This window comes from Eubalaena glacialis, chromosome 6 (genome assembly GCF_028564815.1).
Source record: "Eubalaena glacialis isolate mEubGla1 chromosome 6, mEubGla1.1.hap2.+ XY, whole genome shotgun sequence".
NCBI classification, from domain to species: Eukaryota; Metazoa; Chordata; class Mammalia; order Artiodactyla; family Balaenidae; genus Eubalaena; species Eubalaena glacialis.
This window is the reverse complement of record NC_083721.1, coordinates 88536864-88557132: the sequence shown is the minus strand read 5'-3', so window position 1 is coordinate 88557132 and position 20269 is coordinate 88536864. Positions and strand designations below refer to the sequence as shown.

The 20269-nt window shown below is 40.1% G+C and overlaps 1 protein-coding gene and 1 non-coding gene across 5 annotated transcripts in view; one reads left to right on the top strand and one right to left on the bottom strand.

Annotated features, from left to right (window-relative positions):
• Positions 1–20269, top strand: part of USP13 (ubiquitin specific peptidase 13) — a 130103-nt gene that overhangs the window by 32421 nt on the left and 77413 nt on the right. For all 4 annotated transcript variants that reach the window (XR_009701284.1, XM_061193385.1, XM_061193384.1 and 1 more), the window contains exons 2-3: positions 5168–5293; positions 11934–11994. Coding sequence is in view for 3 of the 4 variants with exons in the window: in XM_061193384.1 (XP_061049367.1) it covers positions 5168–5293; positions 11934–11994 (187 nt within the window). In the remaining variant the exon portion in view is untranslated. The remainder of the gene's footprint in view (positions 1–5167; positions 5294–11933; positions 11995–20269) is intronic.
• On the bottom strand, positions 1172–1348 carry LOC133094185 (small nucleolar RNA SNORA81). Its single transcript, XR_009701400.1, has one exon. It is a non-coding gene; the product is annotated as a small nucleolar RNA SNORA81 (small nucleolar RNA).

Genomic DNA, 20269 nt, shown 5'->3' with positions numbered 1-20269 from the left:
TTACACACAATTCATACATTTGTCATTTTTAATAATGTTACAGTATTTGTTGTGTTTATATGTCTCAAGTTCTTAGTTCCTCTATTTGGGGCCATTGCTACTTTTTCCTATTATAAATAGTTCATCTGTGAATATTTCTGTACAAATTAGTTTTTTTTCCTCTCTCTTACTGTTGGGTTCCTGAGGTCATACTCAAAAGACAAATACTGTATCAAAGGTCACAGTTTTATTGCTCTCTAGAAGGGTGGAACCGATTTATATTGTGGGAGTAGGTATACAGGTTTTCTCCGTGGCTTCAGGCTGTGTGATATTAATACTTTTTGCTAGTTTAGTAGGTGAATAATTGCCTCAAGATTGTTTTAATTGCTTACTTCAGGAGGTAGTGATGATGATTTGATTTTAGTATTTTCTTACAGTTAAAACTAAACGATCTTTAAAAAAACAACAGCGAGCTCTTACCAAGTTGAACCTGAATGTTGACATCTTGTATCAATAATTTTATCACTTTTTACATGGTTTGGATATAAGCTTTTCTTCATTATACTTTACATCTTTCCCCATTCTGTTATTGTTGGTTTTCTGTTTGTTTCCTTATATTTTGTAATGCAAAACTTGTTCTTTAGTGTTTACATTTTTATACTCAACTACTCCATCTCTTTTGATATTATATATTTTCTTGGCCAGAAATTATTTTCCCCTTCACAAGTAGGATAAGTATGCTATTCTGCTCTTTTTTCTAGTTTTTTAGATGCTTTCCTCCTGGATCTATCTGGACCTCATTATAGTGTTTGGTGTAAGATGTGGATCTAGATTAATTTTCTTCTATACTGCTGTGTAACTCTCCCAGTAACTTTTATTAGTGATTTCTACCCCCCCCGCCTTATTTTTGTGTATCTTGTGGTTTGACGTATATTAAGCAATTATCATAGAATGAATATATTTTTGGAATCTCCATTCTTATGCTACCGTTTGTTAAAAAATTAGACCAATATATGAGAATTTTATTGTAATCTATTTTAGTAAACACTCTACCACTATTACTTGAAAAATGTATGTTTGTATTCTGCCCTCTTATTCTTTGAGCTACATTTCACTGTCAATTTGTACGGTTCTCTAACCTGCCTGGTTTCTTTTTTTAAAACATTTTTAAAATTTTAATTTTTTTCTAAAGACATATCACACCAAATCTTAAGACAAAAGACACTGGATATTAAGAAAGAGGTGGTCCATCCCCGTCTTTACCATCTAGTGCAGTTACTTTTCCTGTGTGTACTCTGCTAGCATTATTACAAAAACCAAGATGTGATCCTTGGTTTCTGCAGTTTTAGCAGTACTTATACAAGAAGGTCCTTCCTGATTTCTTGGCTGCACTATTGGCCACATGAAGGCAAGTGCTTTATAGTGCTTTCTGGGGCAGTGATCTTAGTGGGGGTGTGGGTGGTCTATGAGAGGATGAGGGTGAGGATTTGAAAACTCTTAAGAGTCAATTAGCTTAGCTCTGATCCCAGGCTATAAACCAGTCTCTGTGCTTTGGTCACAAAGGAATCTGGTTGAGATGTGTCAGCACAGACTTGTCATCATTAGTGAGAGAAGCCACTCAGAGCACATGGCATGGAGTATTGATTTTGTATGTGAAAGAAAGTGTCTTATAGGACCAATATTTAGACAATAATGAGGCAAGAGGGAAGAAAGTGTAGATCATTAGACTGGGGTGTTTTGTTCTATATGGGGTAGCTTTTAAGGGGTTTTTCTGTCTCAGTGTGCCTTGAATTTTTAGAACTTCTGGGAAGTCCCCTGAGTAGTGCTTCCATCTCAGAGCCTCTAGAGAGGGGCATATTGCTGTTTCAGAGGCCAGCCCGTATGTGGGATGGAAGATGCCCTTGGATGTTTGTAATAGAATCCTTCGCGATGTGGGGTCATCTATGAGTGCCAAAGCATTTTTTTCTTTGATTATGGACTTTGTGACAATATCAAGTGACTCCAGAGATTTGAGATTGAATGTTTGGCATGTTAAATTTTTATCAAATTCCCTAATAAGTAAAAAATTCTTGGCAATGAAATTAGCAAAGATTGTATGATTATTTTAGAGATTATATACTATCGCATCATATAGCTATTCTATATTTTTCTTCAGAAAAATGCTATGCTTGAACGTTTTTCTTCTTCTGCTTGCTAATTTCTTGCTTCTCCCACTAGTTGCCTGCTACATTTTCTGACAGATTAATATTTGTTATCGCCAGCCTGTGTGGCTGTCAGGCTCACTTTTTTCTTCCTTCTGCCCTTCCCCCCAATTATAAAATAATTGTGATAATAGGAGATCCATGTAGCACACAGACCTTTTAGCTCGTAATAAATAATTATCGATGTTTATGTAATAATTTATAGCATGGAGGGTGTTTCATCACCTTTGAACTTCACGAAACCTTGTGAAGTGGGAATTATTGCTAAAGCCATGTTTATTGAGGAAAATACTGAAGCTCAGAGACTATCTGACAACCTGTTTAGGCAACAGAGCTAAGTAGTGGCAGTTTAGGACCTCTGCTTACAAATCTTATATTTCCCCCATTATATCTTCTGGTTTGAATTCTTTTTGATCGAATTACATTTTGTTGGAAGAGAATGGAAGTGTTCTTCTTTTTTTATTTAAATCTCACTATGGGATGCTTAATTTAATGGGCTTAATGAATAGCTGACCATTATAATGATGCAATATTTTTTTTCTTAAGGATTATGACTATGCAAAAGAATATGTTTATTTAAAAAATCTTTTGAAAATATTTATCTAATCTGTTGATCAGGTGAATGTAATGTGTTGCCCCTAGTTGAAGAACTTTGCTAATTTTATTCTAGTGATGTCATTTTTTTTGGCTGCATTGAGTCTTCGTTGCTGCGCGTGGGCTTTCTCTAGTTGCGGCGAGTGGGGGCTACTCTTCGTTGTGGTGCGCGGGCTTCTCATTGCGGTGGCTCCTCTTGTTGCAGAGCACAGGCTCTAGGTGCGCGGGCTTCAGTAGTCGTGGTGCATGGGCTTAGTTGCTCTGTGGCATGTGGGATCTTCCCGGACCAGGGCTCGAACCCGTGTCCCTTGCATTGGTAGGCGGATTCTTAACCACTGTGCCACCAGGGAAGCCCCTGTTATAATGTTCTTGTTGTGACAAGGCTCCTTTATGTCTGGCTTATAAACCATAGATACGATGTTGGAAAATTTTATTTGAAATTTTAAAAAATAAACAATCTTGAGTTATTGGAACTTTAAAAATTATTTTTCATATATTTGTAATGAGCATCAGTGTCTGTTTTTGATATTGTAATTTGTGCTCTACTAAAATTCATTGTAAGGAATTTTGGTAGGTGTTTGTTGGCAAATTCTAACAGGTATTTAAATTTTTTGTTTTTTAAAGAATTATTTGGAGGGATGAGACTAACAGGATCATAATAAAAATCCATTTCCACTGAGGAAAGGATGGCTAACTGTATAGGCTAAGTTTATGGAGAAGCGCATTAAGCAAAGTGAGAGAAAAGGAGAGATGAAATTGGGATAGAAAAGTGTCTTATTTATTTATTTAGGCCATGTCTTGGGGCTTGCGGGATCTTAGTTCCCCAACCAGGGAGACTGGGGATGGAACCCGGGCCCCCTGCGGTGTAAACGTGAAGTCTTAACCACTGGACCGCCAGGGAAGTCCTGAAAGTCAAGTATTTTAAATGTGAACAATATCCTTGCCTGTTCATTGTAGCAGTATGTCTATAACTAAATAATATTTGAAGTATGGCAGAGAGGGATAAAAGAGAAATAGATTCAAGTTTAACTCTGACACTTACAAGTTGTGTGAACTTGGGCAAGTGACTTATCCTTAGTTTTTTTTTTAAACTATAAAATAGAAGTAATACTAAGCAGCTTACAGTATTGTTGGGATTAGAAATAATATGTGCAAAGCACCTGGCACATATCAGGCATGTAATAATTTGAGGACTCCATCCTTTATTATTTACTTATTACGTTATTATTTATTTATTGAATTGTTATCATTTATTAATGGGTACCGTCAAATATCATGCATCACCAAAGGAAGGGAGCAATATCTTTGAAGCATCCTGTCCTACTAAAAGGATAGAAAGACTGTATGTTCTGGAGACTTGCAGTGACCGATGAGGAAGAACGATGATGAACCATTGAACTGTTGGTCGTTGCATAGAGAACAGACTTGTGGTTGCCAAGGGAGAGGGGTTGGGGGAGGGAAGGATTGGGAATTTGGGATTAGCAGATACAAGCTATTATATATAGGATGGATAGACAACAAGGTCCTACTGTATAGCACAAGGAACTATAATCAATATCATGATAAACCATAATGGAGAAGAATATGAAAAAGAATATATATATGTATAACTGAATCACTTTTTTAAAAAATAAATTTATTTATTTATTTATTTATTTTTGGCTGCGTTGGGTCTTCGTTGCTGCACACGGGCTTTCTTTAGTTGCGGAGCGGGGGCTACTCTTCGTAGTGCATGGGCTTCTCATTGCGGTGGCTTCTCTTGTTGAGGAGCATGGGCTCTAGGCGCGTGGGCTTCAGTAGTTGTGGCACGCAGGCTTCAGTAGTTGTGACACGCAGGCTCAGTAGTTGTGGTGCACCAGCTTACTTGCTCTGCAGCATGTGGGATCTCCCCGGACCAGGGCTTGAACCCATGTCCCTTGCGTTGGCAGGCGGATTCTTAACCACTGCGCCACCAGGGAAGCCCTGACTCACTTTGCTGTACAGCAGAAATTAACACAACATTGTAACTCAACTATACCTCAATAAAAGTAAAAAAATAACATTAGTTTATGAAGTGACGGTCGTTGGATCAGTTGCCAACGTTCTTCTGTCTGTGATTGTCCCTTACCCCAGTTTGGAGAGTCAGGCAGGCATGTTTATTTCGCAAGGCCTCTGAGGATCTCCCTGCCTGTGAGACCATGCTCAGCTGTCTGGGAGCACCGGGAACCCAGGGTTGTGGCGGGAGCTGCCTCTGGGTGACTGTGAGCCCTCGGAGGTCACTGGAGATGACTACGATGGCCAGGTGGCCTTTTGCCAGACTTTGTGTTCATTGTTTGTCATCGTTTGCCTTCCTTCCCTTTCCCTTTTTCTGTGTCTAGACTACTTGACTAATGTAACCTGTCTCTTTCTTCTAGAATTCTGAAGGTGGACTCTATGTATGCATGAATACATTTTTGGCCTTTGGAAGGGAGCATGTGGAAAGACATTTTCGAAAAACTGGACAGAGTGTCTACATGTACCTGAAGAGACACGTGCGTGAGGTGAGGTGCACACTTTGGGAGAACTGGCCTTGACATCTTCCCCGTAACGTTGTCTTAGTGGGGTTCATCACATGGAGATTTTACTATGCCCACATAACTTCTCATTCTCTTGGATGATAGGAAACAAAACTAGCACTGTTGGCAGAAATTCATAGACTTCCCAAACCTTAACTTAACCAGTTTTATGTTTCTCTTCCTCTAAGCCTCTGATCGGAGTTAAGAAAGACATGGGTTGCTGATGGAAAAAAAAATCAAGTCAAAAAGTACAGAAAATAATGCCAGAAACACTCATGGATAGAAAAATCAGAAATAAAAAAAAAAATTTGGATATTTTTGCTTCAGATTTTTTTTTTTTTTTTTAGTGAGAGAAAGAGCTTTCCTAAAAGTTCAAGTCCCTTTTGGTCCCCTCCGTCCGCAGAAGTAACCTCTGTTGTGAATTTGCTGTTTCTCATTCCCATGCCTGCCATTACATTTTATTTAGTTGTGGGTATTCATGAACAATATATAGTATGACTTTATGTGTTTTAAAGATATAGGTAAATATTATCATACTGCTACCTCTAATTCTGCCTAGAGCTATCCCCTTCAACAGAATCTATCCATATTTCGATGCATCCGGATGTACTTAATTCATTTCAATAGTTGTTTGGTGTTCCATCTTATGAGTACCTGGTCATTTATTATTCTGTTCTCCCATTGATGAAAACATTTAGATTGTTTCCTTTTTTTTTTTTTTTTTGCTTCTACAAACTATGTACCAATTAACAATTTTATACATTTCTCTTGGGGGAACATGTGCAAGAATTCTTTCAGAAATGTATCTAGAAGTGGCAGTGTTGGGTCATGAGTATGCTTACCTTCATTTTTACTGGTTATTGCTAAATCCCTCCCTGGAGTGGTTGCACCAGTGTACACTCCAATCTGCCATGATTATGAGTGTTTCCCCACACCCTCATCAATGCTTGGTCAGACTTCTGATTTTTGCCAGTCGAACGGTTGTAAAGTGGCATCTAAATATTTGGCATTTCCTCCTGTGAGGGTTGAAGGTCTTTTCATCCGTTTATTAGCCAGTTTCCTTTTCTTTTCTCTGACTTGCATATTATATTTTTGGCCTATTTCTCCATGGGTACTCTTTTTCTTAAAAGTTTGATTAGTTCTTTTTATATTCTGGATACCAAAAATTTGTGTTATATACAAAATTTTCTTGTGGTCTGTAGCTTGTCTTTTTACTTCATTTATGAATTATATTGTAGAACAGAAGTTTTGAATTTTCGTCTATTTAGATTTATTAACCTTTTATGAGTTGTGCTTTTTGTAGCTTGTCTAAGAAATTGTTTCCCAACTCAAGGTCATAAAGATATTTCTTCTAATACTTTTTTTTAAAGAAGTGTGTGTGTGAGTGTGTGTGTGTGTGTATGTGTGTGTGTGTGTGTGTGTGTGAGAGAGAGAGAGAGAGACTGTGAATGTTTTAATGTTTTAACATTTTAGGTCTTTAATTCATCTATAATCTTTTTTTTAAAAAATAAATTTATTTATTTATTTATTTAATTTATTTTTGGCTGCGTTGTGTCTTCGTTGCTGCGCACGGGCTTTCTCTAGTTGCGGCGAGTGGGAGCAGCTCTTCGTTGTGGTGTGCGGGCTTCTCATTGCAGTGGCTTCTCTTGTTGCAGAGCACGGGCTCTAGGCGCGTGGGCTTCAGTAGTTGTGGCACGCGGGCTCAGTAGTTGTGGCTCACGGGCTCTAGAGCACAGGCTCAGTAGTTGTGGCGCACGGGCTTAGTTGCTCCGCGGCATGTGGGATCTTCCTGGACCAGGGCTCAAACCCATGTCCCCTGCACTGGCAGGCGGATTCTTAACCACTGCGCCACCAGGGAAGTCCCTATAATTTATTTTTATAATTGCGTCAAGTGTGGGACTCTGCTTCTTCCCCCCCCGTATTGATGACCAGTTGTCCCACTATTACTGGAGGAGTGCAGCCTTTTCCGATGATTTATAGTGACATTTAAAACAAATGTTTTAACTTGCCATTCACGCTTGGGTCTGCTTGGGGGTTCTCAGTTCTGTTCTGTTGCTCTTATTTGTCTGTCTCTGTGTTGGTGCCTCAAGTCTTGATATCTAGGAGTGCAAGCACTTTTTCCATGTTCATTTTTTTCCTAGAAATTTCCTGGCTTTGGATGTTTATTTTTCTATATGGATTTTGGAATCAGTTCATCTAGTTAAAAAAAATCCTGTTGAGATTTTGATAGCGATTACATTGAATTTGTAGACTGATCTATAGTCTATATCATTGTCTAAGCTCCATGAGGGCAGGGAGTCTGGTCTGTTTTGTTCACCTCTGTGTCCTCAGCACTCAGTAGTGTCCAGCACATAGTAGGTGCTTCATAAATATTAACTGAATGACTGTTCAACATGGCATACCTCTCTATTGATTCAGGTCTCTTTTATGTCCTTCAAAAATATTTTGTAATTTTCAGTAAAGGAGCTTTTATTTTTGTTAGATTTTTTTAAGGTACCCTATAATTTTTGTAACTATTGTTACTGCTTTTTTATCTTTTCATGTATTTTAATTAGTCATCCATGTCGTTTGGAGATATTATTAATTTTCAAATATTGATTTTATATTTAGCAATACTGTTCAATTTTCACTTTAGTCCTAATAGTTTGTAGACTATCTTGGATCTTCTGTATAGTCAACGCTGATTTGAAGTTCATCTGATCTCTCACCCCAGCCTACCTAATATGTTCTTTGTTTAAGTGCTGGACAAAGGAGAGATCCCCAAATTGGACAGTGGGGAGAGTAGGAGGAAGAGGAGGAAGAAAGACCAGCAGGTCAGATAGGTTATAAACTGAATGATTAGCTTTACAGTAATCTAACGTTGGCCTAATACTATATGATTTACATTCACTACTCCTGTTAGGTGGGACATAGCAATTCTGATAAAGTTTGCTTTGTATCATCTGTCTTAGTGTAAAGTGATGAAGTTTTAGGAAACTGAGGGAAAAAAAATGAAGCTGAGGCCCAGAGACTTGAAATAACTTGCTCAGGGTCGCAAAGCTAGTGGCAGAATTACAGAATGCAGTTAGCTCTGCCTCTGAAATTTTTTTTTTAAAATTAATTAATTAATTAATTTATGGCTGTGTTGGGTCTTCGTTTCTGTGCGAGGGCTTTCTCTAGTTGTGGCAAGCGGGGGCCACTCTTCATCGCGGTGTGCGGGCCTCTCACTATCGCGGCCTCTCCCGTTGCGGAGCACAGGCTCCAGACGTGCAGGCTCCAGACGCGCAGGCTCCAGACGCGCAGGCTCAGTAATTGTGGCTCATGGGCCCAGTTGCTCTGCGGCATGTGGGATCTTCCCAGACCAGGGCTCGAACCCATGTCCTCTGCATTGGCAGGCAGATTCTCAACCACTGCGCCACCAGGGGAGCCCCTGCCTCTGAAATTTTAAGTTAAATATTTCACTCTCTGACCACAACCCTCTCTCATTTTAGCTCTTTCACTCATTTATTTCTGTTTTGATCTGTTTCACCCGCTTCTCAGGATCCATGACTTTAAACATTCTCCTATCACCAGTACCCTCAACTGACCCTCCCCTTGTCTTGCCTCCTTACTGTCCTTCAGAACCCCAGCCAGTCCATCATCAGTATCATCCTCTGCTTCCATGGATGCACCGCTAGGGATCCCGCACACACTGCCATGGGGTTTGGAACCATGTCAAATTCCTGGCCTTCTCCCTTCTGCTGGGCCCTCTCACTGCCCAGCAAATCTAGCCTGTTCCCCCTTCCACTCCAAACTTTGGATGCTTTCTGCAAGACTTTACCTGTCATTCTCAGAAAACGATCGGACTTGTACTTTGCAGAGGAAACAGGGACCCCTGGACCCGAGCTCCCTGAGCTCCTGCCTCGCCTCCTGGGAACTCATCCACAGTGGTTCTACTTTTGTTTCCTCCCATCTCAGCACACCTCACATGTTTCCACACATCTCAGAGAGAAACTGTGTTCTTTCTGTTCTTGTGGTCCCTTTCCTCCTGCCTCGGAACCTTCATTAACTCCACTCCCTCTTACACCTCCAACATCTCCCTCTTCTGGATTTCTTCTCCCACCTTAAAAAAGAGCACAACACAGAACTGTAATTTGAGTCCTCCTTCAGTCACCCCATCCTTCAATGAAAGCTTTAAAGCTTTTCTGTTTTCACCATCTTCACTACACCCTCTAGAATTCAGGACGGCTTGAATTCTAGAGACTTAGACTTCTTTTGGATTCTGCTTTCATTCCATGGCAGGTTGGTGACCAAGTCCAGTTATCTGGGTCTCCCAAACAGCTTGGAAGTCCATCCTGTCCTCTTCATCCCTCCTGTTCTTGTCTGAGTGCTCATTATGCCTTAAAAGGGCTAGTGCTGTAGCTTCCTGACTAATCTTCCTTCCTTCATACTTGCCGCCTTCAATCCCACCCAGTCTGCATGCTGCACCCAGAGCGATCTTTTCAAATGCATATACCTATGCATCTGTGACACGCTGAAGCTTAAATCTCGTATGTCTTTCTCTTTGTTGCAGGATGAAGTCCAAACTCTTTTGCATGTGATTACAAGGCCTTCCATGATCTGACCCCTGGAACCTTTCTAACCCTCCCTCTTATTCCACCATCTCTGTGCTCTAGACATAGCAAACCACTTCTCCTTTCTGGAACACATCATGATTTCAGGCCTCTGTACGTGCTGTTTTCTTTTTTGGGGGATGCCCTACTTCTACCCCCCATTCCTTTTTTACCTGTTGTATTCCCTGTGGTCAGCGTATCCATATATCTATCCATCATCCACCCACCCATCCATTATCCATCCATCCGTCCATCCATCCATCCATCCATCCATCCATCCATCCATCCAACCAACCAACCAACACATATTTACAGAGCAGCTGCTATATGCCAGGCCTGCTGCTCTTCTTACCTCACCAGCCCTGCCCATCCCCTCCATCCCCAGAAGAACTATCATTTCTTCCTTATGATATGATCCTCACCTCTCTTAACACTCACCAGAATCCGTTCTGTGCTCTTTGTTTGCGTCATGTTCCCCTCCTATTGCTGGTGAGCTCCTCAGGGGTTGGAGCGTGTCTTCACTCACTTTGCAGCCTGAGCTCCAGCACAGAGCCTGACAGTCACGTCTGCTGACTGAGGAGTTCCAGTTTCTCAAACCCTGTCGGTTTCTAGTGGTGACTGATGCAGGGACAGAGATGATAGTCTTTTGAAGGAAGACCTGGTAGTTGTGGGGCTTTTTTTCCTGAAAGGAAGTGGATCTAATCCGAGTCTGAGGTGTGACTGTTTCATCTGGGGAGAGCCTCATGGTCTAGCAGGTCTCCCTGCAGCTCCTCTTCTCCTTTCTCCCCTCACTGTCACGCAGGAGTGGAGGGGACATTGAGGTTGGAACAAGTGAAAGGATGCCGTTAACTTCCATAGAGAGATTGCAAGTGACCTCCAGGATTGGTAAATGTGGATGGTTAAATATGCCTTTGGTGCAGGTTTTATCTCATCCTTTTTTGAGGCAGGTAAGTGGAGGGGAGAGGAACAGAGGCTTTGAGATCTTGGAGGAGACGGATTCTAAGAGCGGTGACACGAATGTGGCATTAGTATTTGGAGAGACATGATTTTGAGCTAAAGGGTTCAATAATTTTGTATTCCTGAGATGTGAACTATAAACTTAAAGTAGAAGCTGTAAAAACTTATTGTGAGAATCACAAAGATGAGTCCACTTTCGATGCAAAATAATAAAATGTGGGAAAGGAGACTTAAGACTGATAGGAGGGCGAACTAAAGAAGCAGCAAGGCCTTGGTGCTGCGATAACATGTGGCTGCTTGAAAAGATGCTGGGTTTTGACCCACACTGTGGTGTGTTAGAAACGTGCTCTTTTCTAATAACAAGAAGAACACGCAGTGTGGAAATAAGAGTTTTGGCCATTGAAACAAACATTTTAATAGTCCTATTTGAGAGTAAAATTTCTTGTGCAAGTATCAGAAGGGTAATGAATGACTTCTTTTGCATAACCACTTTGTAGACGTTTATTTCATTGCTGCTGGGGACTTCCACCAGAGGTAGAGAATACATGGAGCTTAGGATGGCAAACAGCCATCAGCTGGGGCTCCAAAAATGTTTAGGGCAGTTAGATTGAGGCTTATTATGACCAGAATATCACTGACTCTTTATTAATATTTATGAACTCTTTCAACAGTAGTAGTTGTGCACACCTAGGACCAAGCACAGGGGGCCCAGTGGGTAGCAGGGGAACAAGAGCCTCCCTCCTGGAGCTACCATTTCTCCAGAGTAGCTCCAGTCAGGGCATGGGCTCCAGCCTCTTGGGAGCCTGTGCTGATTTGAAGTTGAAGTGTCCACTTCACCTTGACCCTGGTTTCACTTCCCTTTCCAGAGGTGCTTTCTTGATAATTTGGTGAAAACATAATCAGGTAGAACAGTAGCATTGCCCTTCACCTACCTTCATGGACCTGGGTCAAGTTCCTGTTTATCCTGGAATCTCTAGTCTAGGTTGAATATTTCCTCTTGGCCTTTTATAAAAACTAGAAACCTCTGAGATTTTACCCCCGCCCCCAATCATCTGTTCCATAGGCTGAATTTTAACAATCTCTTGTTTTCTTTTCAGAAGGTAAGAGGGGCATCTGGTGGAGCTTTACCCAAAAGGAGGAATTCCAAGATTTTTTTAGGTAATGTAAATAGTTATCAATAGTGTGCCTGGATTTTCTGTGTGTGTGTATGTGTGTGCATGTGCCTGTTTGATTTGGAATCATAGGTTGTTTATTGCTCTACAATTTAAGGATGAGAGGAACCGATTTAACTCGAGATGATCTGTCTCCACTTTGTGTTTACCTGGTGGTGAAGAATGTTTACAGCACTCTTGTTGGGTTAGTGTTTTGAAGCAATTATGCTGATAGTGACTGGAGAGAAATTGTGATTCTGTTTCTGGCCTCCTTTTTCACTGCCTTTAAAGAAGAGATAGTTTTTCTTTTTCTTTAATATTAACCAAACTACAGACTTTATTTGTATTTCACTATTTTTTTCTACTAATGTCATTTTTTTTTGTTGTTCCAGGATCCCATGTTGTATTTGGTTGTCATGTTTCCTTAATCCTGTCTAATCTGTGATAATTCCTCAGACTTTTTTTGTCTTTAATAATTGTGACACTTTTGAAGAGTGCTGGCTAGTTGTTTTGTGGACTGTACCTCAATTTGGGTTTATCATGTTACTTCATGATAAGCCTGAGGAAGTGCATTTTTGGCAAGAATACCGCACAGGTGATGGGCCCTTCTCAGGGCCTGATATCAGGGGGCACATGGAGCTGAGCTGTCTTCACACTGGTGATGTTAACCTCGATTGCTTGGTCAGGTAGTGTCTGCTGGGTTTCTCCACTATGAGATTACAGTATAATTAATAAATATTTTAGGAGTGATACTTGGAGACTGTACTAATACTTGTTTTTCCTTAAAGTTTTGCCTACTAATTTTATCATCCATTAGTGGATCTTGCCTGTAACAGTGATCACTGTGGTGTTTGCTTAATAGTGCTTTTCTGTTTCCCTCATTCAGAAGAGCCAGTTTTGCTCATGCAAATACATACTGGCTTCTATATCATGTACTCATGATCATATTTCTTTTTTAATTTAATTAATTTTTATTGCCATATAGTTGCTCTACAATATTGTGTTAGCTTCTGCTGTACAGCAAAGTGATCATATTTCATATTAAACTTCTGATATGGTTTTCCCAGGAGAAAAAGTGGTTGGATAATTTTTGACCAAGCAAGTTTGTATCTCTAAACGCCTAGGATTATTGTTTGGAAGGAATTTCAAAATTGTTTGCATATTGTAATTTCATTTGGTAAAGAAAATTTATACACACATATACATATGTGTGTATGTATGTGTATCTGTATGTATGTACACATACATATGTGTATGTGTGTATATCTGTATGTACGTACATATACGTATATGTATGTGTATATATATGTATGTGTGTACACACATACTCATATACATATATAACTGAGAGTCTAGTAGAGTCTGACAAAATGTACCCTCCAAATTGTTAATAGTAACTCTTTCCTGATGGTGAAATTGAGGTGATTTTAGTTTTCTTTTTTTTGCTTATCTGTATTTAAATTCTTTTTCTGTAATAAAAAGACACATTAATTATTTGACAAGCAAAGCCATTGGAAACAGTCTTGGAGCTGAGTTTCCTTCCCACTTGGATTCTCTGTTACCCTGCACTGGGCCCACCCTTGCTGTCTTCCCTCCTGATTTTCAGCCCATGGTTTTCTTTGTGAGGCTTATCTGCAGTTGGTTTTTCCACACAGGCCAATCTTTCCCACTGCTTGTCATGGCTTTGGACCACAACCCAGATTACCCAACTAGACTCACAGCAGCTTAGAATGAGCCAGAAAGCTGAAATGATTGAGTGCATTCTGATGTTTTGGTTATAAGCCTTCGGCTCCCTTCCACAAGTAGAGATAATTGACTTCTTCTGAATTAAATGACATTAGCATGGCATTCTTGAATGTGGAAATAATTGAATATTTTGACCTACATTGTTATTTTTCATTATTTTCTTTGGTTGAATAAAGAAGTTAGCTGACCTCTTATCCTTTAACCTTTGTGTCTTTTTTTTTTTTAAAATAAATTAGCTGCTTTTCTTTTCTTTTTTAATTAATTAATTTTTTTGGCTGCGTTAGGTCTCTGTTGCTGCCCTCGGGCTTTCTCTATTTGCGGAGAGCGGGGGCTACTCTTTGTTGCGGTGCGTGGGCTTCTCATTGCGGTGGCTTCTCTTGTTGCAGAGCATGGGCTCTAGGCGCACAGGCTTCAGTAGTTGTGGCACACGGGCTCAGTAGTTGTGCCTCGCGGGCTCTAGAGCGCAGGCTCAGTAGTTGTGGCTCACGGGCTTAGTTGCTCCACGGCATGTGGGATCTTCCCGGACCAGGGAATCAAACCCATGTCCCCTGCATTGGCAGGTGGATTCTTAACCACTGTGCCACCAGGGAAGTCCCTAACCTTTGTGTCTTTTACTCAAAAGACCTTGCAGTTTGATTTCTCTAGTGATCATACTGGTGGTAGCGGATATTGTCAAGTAATTGTTTTAAAAATTAATCCAAAGGTAAGCACTGAGGTTTTGTGCTTCATACTGTGTGGACCCCTCCATTGCTTCCTGGGAGAACTAGCCCACCCTTTCATTTCAGTTGGACTTTTTCTATACCTGCTCTCTGTGTTCTCTCAACATTTCATGTCTTAGAAAGCCACAGGATCTGCCTAAAACTCACAGCTCAGCAAAAATGTTCTATTTGGACTGTACCACTTTTTTAAAAGTTTAAATTTGAATGCCATTGGCACTCTGGGGCTTGTCCTAGGCCCCAGTTCTCTCTATTGTTTTATACTCAGATGCATCACTAATTTATATTAGTAAGGATTAAGTTTTGCAAGCTCTGATTTGTACCTCCTCGTAGCTCCCAGTAGCAGGCACTTTTCTCTTGCCACACTGATCACAGCTCTGTTTTCAAGGTGGTGTGGCCTGTAAATTAATTTCAGTGAAGGATTGTATTAGAACTACCCTGATTTATGTAATTGGAAATGTAAAATATTGGTGAATTTTAATAAGGTAGATGTTTATTTCTCTCATTTCATGTAGAGGATGTTGGGAAGCAGCAAATCCAGGCTGATGTGATGGCCTCATGTTCATCAGGATCTAGGTTCTTCCCATATTTCTACTTCACCTTCTATCCTGTCCTGTAATTTCTAACCTCATGGTCACTTCATGGTCCAAAAATGGCTACTGGGACTCCAGCCATCACATCCCCATTCTGGAAGGCAGGGAAGACAAAGGGGAAAGGACAAAAAAAAATCTAATCTCCCAGGGGATTCAACTTCTTTTTGTCAGCCTTCTCATAGATCCCCATGCAACATTTTAGTTTACACCTCTCTAGTCAGAACTTGGTCACATGGCTATGCTGTGTGCTGCACAGGAGGCTGGAAAGTAAAGTCTCTTAACTGAATAAAGTGTGTTACTAAGGAAGAAAGGGAGAATGAATACTGGGAGGCAGCTAGTAGCCTCTGCCACAGTTTCCTTCCCTAAAAGGGACATTCGGTTGTCTCGTCATGAAGAGGAGGAGAACTCTCTTGTAGCCTCTTTGTTTCTTTGACTACAAAGTACCTTTTCATTGCTATTGAAATGTAGTTATGATGACCCTTTATCCCCTTCACAAAACACATGCAGATGACTAATGCTTTTTCCTGGATAGAAGCTTTTTATCCCCTTTTACTTAATGACTTTGTGACTAATTCCTTTCCATTGGTTCAACAGTGATATTGAAACCATTGAATCATTTAGTTGTGACCTTCAGTATTGATTTTATAAGGGAAACTGAGGCCATTAGCTGGTGCTGAATTGCTTACTCAAGTCTCCTGAGCCTCATTCTGCCCCTGCATTCAAGGCACTCTTCCTCCTGATTACCTTGAAAGCCATCTAAGTGAAACCCCAGTTAAGGGATCCTTCCCTCAGGTCTAGCTTTTGCTGGTAATTTTTTTTAGAATCAACAATGACAATTCTTGTAAATTTTGAATCATAGAAATTTTATGCTTCTTTTAGGATTTAGGATTTTAAAAATATTCTTTGAATACGTAGCACATGGACAAAGCTTAAAATTGAAAAGTTATAAGAGCTTCCATAATGAAAAGTAAGTTTTTCTCTCTCCCTTCCCTGTCTCCCAGCCACTTAGTTACTCTGCCCAGAGACAAATAATATTTTCTGCTTGTACATCCTTATATATGTTGCGTATTCTTCCAGCAATAGTCTAGACATATACCATGCTTTTAGACTTTTTTCCTGTAGGCCATGGGGAGCCATTAACACTTTGTTTCCCAAAACTGTGTCCTGAGGCACTCCTGGTTGCCTCAACTAACTCACCGGTAAATCACAGGATATTTTAACTCTTCAAGGGAACACAGTGATGCTTGAACATTGCATGAGAGATTAGCTTGATGTAGTCTCGCTACTAGAGTATCCTATACTCCTTTCAGTGACTTCATCTCTTTGTGAAGCTATTTTTTTTAGTGGTTTCTGTGGTAAAAGGCAAGTACCATGTGAAAATAAATGTGGAATGGGAAATAAGGGAGGCAGCATCTAGTCTGATTCAAAGAGAAGTTCTGCAGTGCCTCACAGGTATACACGTCCCCTTAGGAAGTAATTACGGTTATTTAAGAGTGAAATAAAACATTCATTTCCTTTCAATTTATGTGTATTATCTTTTCAAATGGTTCCTAACTTATTAGAACATAAATACTTAATAAGTTGTTTGGACCGAACTACTAAATAAAAAGAACTATCAGGCATTTCTTTTGGTTTAGGGCCAATTCTTGGTATTGTGCAAGAATTGCTGGGATGCTAAAGGGTGCTGTGAACTGGGAAAGTGTGGGTAGCTCTGCAATAATGTTTTTAAGCTAGAAAGGGACACTATTAGGCTGTCTTTGACAAAGATAATTTACAACGATATGAAAGATTGTGAATTTTGGGAGTAGGCTGATAGAAAACTTACTGTTTTATGAGATGGAAGGAGAGAAGGGGGAATGGAAGGGAGTCCGGAATCTTCAAAGAAATACCCCAGGACTTGTGATGTGATTCTGGCCTAATCTCGTATATTCTATACATTAAAGCTACAAATGTGTGTAGTTGTGTAAAGACCTGCTAATAAATTTAATTAAAAATACCATATCTTTGGTATGTCATAAAAGTGTTAAATGTAAATTGATGACTAATAAGGACCTGCTGTATAAAAAAATAAATAAAATAAAATTCAAAAATTCAAAAAAAAAAAAAGTGTTAAATGTTCACATTTTTATTGACTCCCCTACCGGCCCCCCCCAACTTTCACAAACAGGAGTAAATGAGTCAGTTCTTCCATGTCTGAAGACTGGGATGTCGAAGAGCTACTGCGAAACCTCAGAGAGCTTACATTCCACATTTTTGTCTTTAGCCTTGGCATTCATACTTGATGAAGAACAGGTTGAAAACAGAACATCTGTGGAAAGTTCCAGGAATGGGCCTGTTCGGAAAACTCATCTGTGCCTATAATGACCAGAAGTTTCAAGTAAACTCGATTTTGCTGTTTCCATCTGAAGCAGGTCATTAAGAACAGGGTCTGTGCTCAAGGAGCTGCCTCCGTTCCTTCTCGTGAGGGCGAGTGGTTGGTCAGATTTCATGGCACTGGTGCAGCAGACTGCTCACCTCCAGCACACGAATTAACGCCAATACAGTCAGGCCGAGAGCACTCTGAGCCGGGCTTCACTGCCCTAGTTTGATTTAGGGATCCTTTCCTCCGCTGTGCTGCTTCATAGTTACTTCTTGGAATGGCTGTGGTCCCAGCCACTTCTCTCAGGTATCTGAGCAGATCAGTAAGTAGAGTTAAAGAAGAGGTATTTAAAAAAAATTTTTTTTATCTTTGAAAAAGGTCCCATCCAGGTATTGCCAGTTAATAGTCCCCGTGGAAAGTAGCTGCTGGGAGAGGTTGGGGGTACTCGTACTGCTGGTCCCTAGGCTATGGTTACTCTGTAGTTTCCTCAGCTAGATGTTTTGGGATGGTGAGACTCTAATTAGAGAAATTTGGAAATTGTAGATTTACATTTAGGATTGTGGGGTCACATATATGCAGGAGAAACCTTAGCTTTGTCCCTTAGATTCAGAGTGTAGGTTACCTCTGCTGACTTTTCCCTAAATTGGATTAAGGTTTTTGGGAAAGATCATGGTCCCCTTCCATCCCAGTGAATTAAGAATAAAAATAAAAGTAAACTATAAGTGTAAGGAAGCCCAACAAAGCTATGCCTTTTTGCACGACAGTAGTCTTGCCTTTTTTAAACACACATCAGTTACCAATTAAAAAAACCCCAAAACTGTAACAGCCCTTTGGATGCTCTTGCTTTGCTGTTGTCCTTAAACATGCTGGTATTCTTAACTTCCTAAAGTCTCCTTTCCCAGATGTTTACTGAGTGTGTGCTGTGTGCTGGGCATTGTGCGGGGTCTAGGGATTTAGAAGGTGAATAAGACCCACTTCCTGCCCTTAGAGCTTACAGTCTAGAAGCATTTGAAGTTCATATCTTCTCCACACTCAGATCACATAGAAGATCCGCCATGATATCCTGGTCCTCCTGAAACTGACTTCAGGATTGTTTTGGAGCTGGGCAACCAAAGGGAAGGGAGGTCACTTGTGCTTTTGTTAGTTGTCAGGAGTGTAGAGAAGAGATGACAGTGATGGCGAGGGTAATGGTAGGGGTGATGGCAGCTGTCTGTGGAGCCCCTAACACCTACCAGATCCTAACTAGGTACCTTAAAACCTCATCTTCTTTAATCCTCTCAACAATCTTAGGGGGTAGATAATATTATCCATAGCCTACTCATGAGGCAAATGAACTTGGAAAGAACTTGCCCAGGCTTCCGTAGCTGGTCAATGTCAGGGTGGGATTTTTTTTTTTTGGCCTTAGTTTATCATTGTTTTTGGCCAGGTAAGATTTGAATTAGCATTAAGTGCAGATGTCTTCTCTGGAAAAAAGACATTTAGATAATGTGTTATATGAGCTGACTGTGTACACAAAACCAAATGATTTATACTTTGGTTACTTAAAATCATTAAGTAACCAAATATAATAAACACAATATAATAAAGAAAAATTTAAGAATAAAGTTCATCCATTCATTCTTTTCTTTTTGTTTTTTTTGGCCGTGCTCTGCTGCTTATGGGATCTTAGTTCCCTGACTAGGGATTGAACCCGCACCCTCGGCAGTGAAAGCATGGAGTCCTAACCACTGGACCGCCACGGAATTCCCCATTCATTATTTTCATTTGTTCAGATTTCCTTTGGATTTTTGTCTATGAACATAACTACTACAAAGTTGTCTTTTCAGTGAAGGTGAATTTTGTATTTTTAGCATTAACATGGCATAAACATTTCCATGTTTCTACATAGTCTAAAAAAATATCACTTAAGTAATATTCTAGTGGGTTCAACACCATTCCTTTTTTTTTTTTTTTTTAATATTTGGCTGAGCCGGGTTAGTTGCAGCCTGTAGGGTTTTTAGTTGTGGCATTCGAACTCTTGGTTGTGGCGTGTGGGATCTAGTTCCCTGACCAGGGATCAAACCTGGGCCCCCTGCATTGGGAGTGTGGAGTCTTAGACACTGGACCACCAGGGAAGTCCCAACATCATTCTCATTGAACACTTAGGTTCTAATTTTTAAAAATTACAGGTATTGGGGCATTCAGATTTTTATAACATAGAATGTCTGTCTTTGAGTCATTTTCTTTAAATAAATGCCTGTAGTTACTTCTTAAACTCTTAGACTCTTCTTTAACATTGCTTTTTGTCAAAATAACCTCTTATGGCTATCTAACAGTGTTGTTTGTTTATTTTGGCATTTCTGATTCTTATTATTTAGAATCTTTTATCAAAATGTGTAGACTGCATTTTAGCTGTATCTCATTTTCTGCTTAAAACTGCTCTCCCTTTGAGAATTTAAGAGCAGAACTGTACATAAAAAGATTCCAGGTTGAGGCATACAACAAGGTAGTAACAGAATCTAGATCCTTTGGTTCTCAGCTGGCGCTTCATCTAGTAAAATAACTTTCTCCTGTTTATAGAGCCCATATTCGTGTACCTGTTTGTGTGTGGGTTTGTGTGTGTGTGTGTGTGAGTAGAAGATGGCTCGAGAGCTGTTTGTCACCATAGTTCCAGATGTCTAAATATACAAACATGATCTGGGATTCTGGTATCCATGTGAATACAAGGCTGAAATGTCCATGTAAATATTGTGACAGGACATTTCCTTGAGCCTTTGCCTGACCTTTCCCAGAGATGAGCCAAGTAAAGAGGTGATGACTTGTTAGATAACAGGCCAGACTTTCGTACTGAAAATTCTCCACCGCCTGAGGACAACAGGACCACTTATA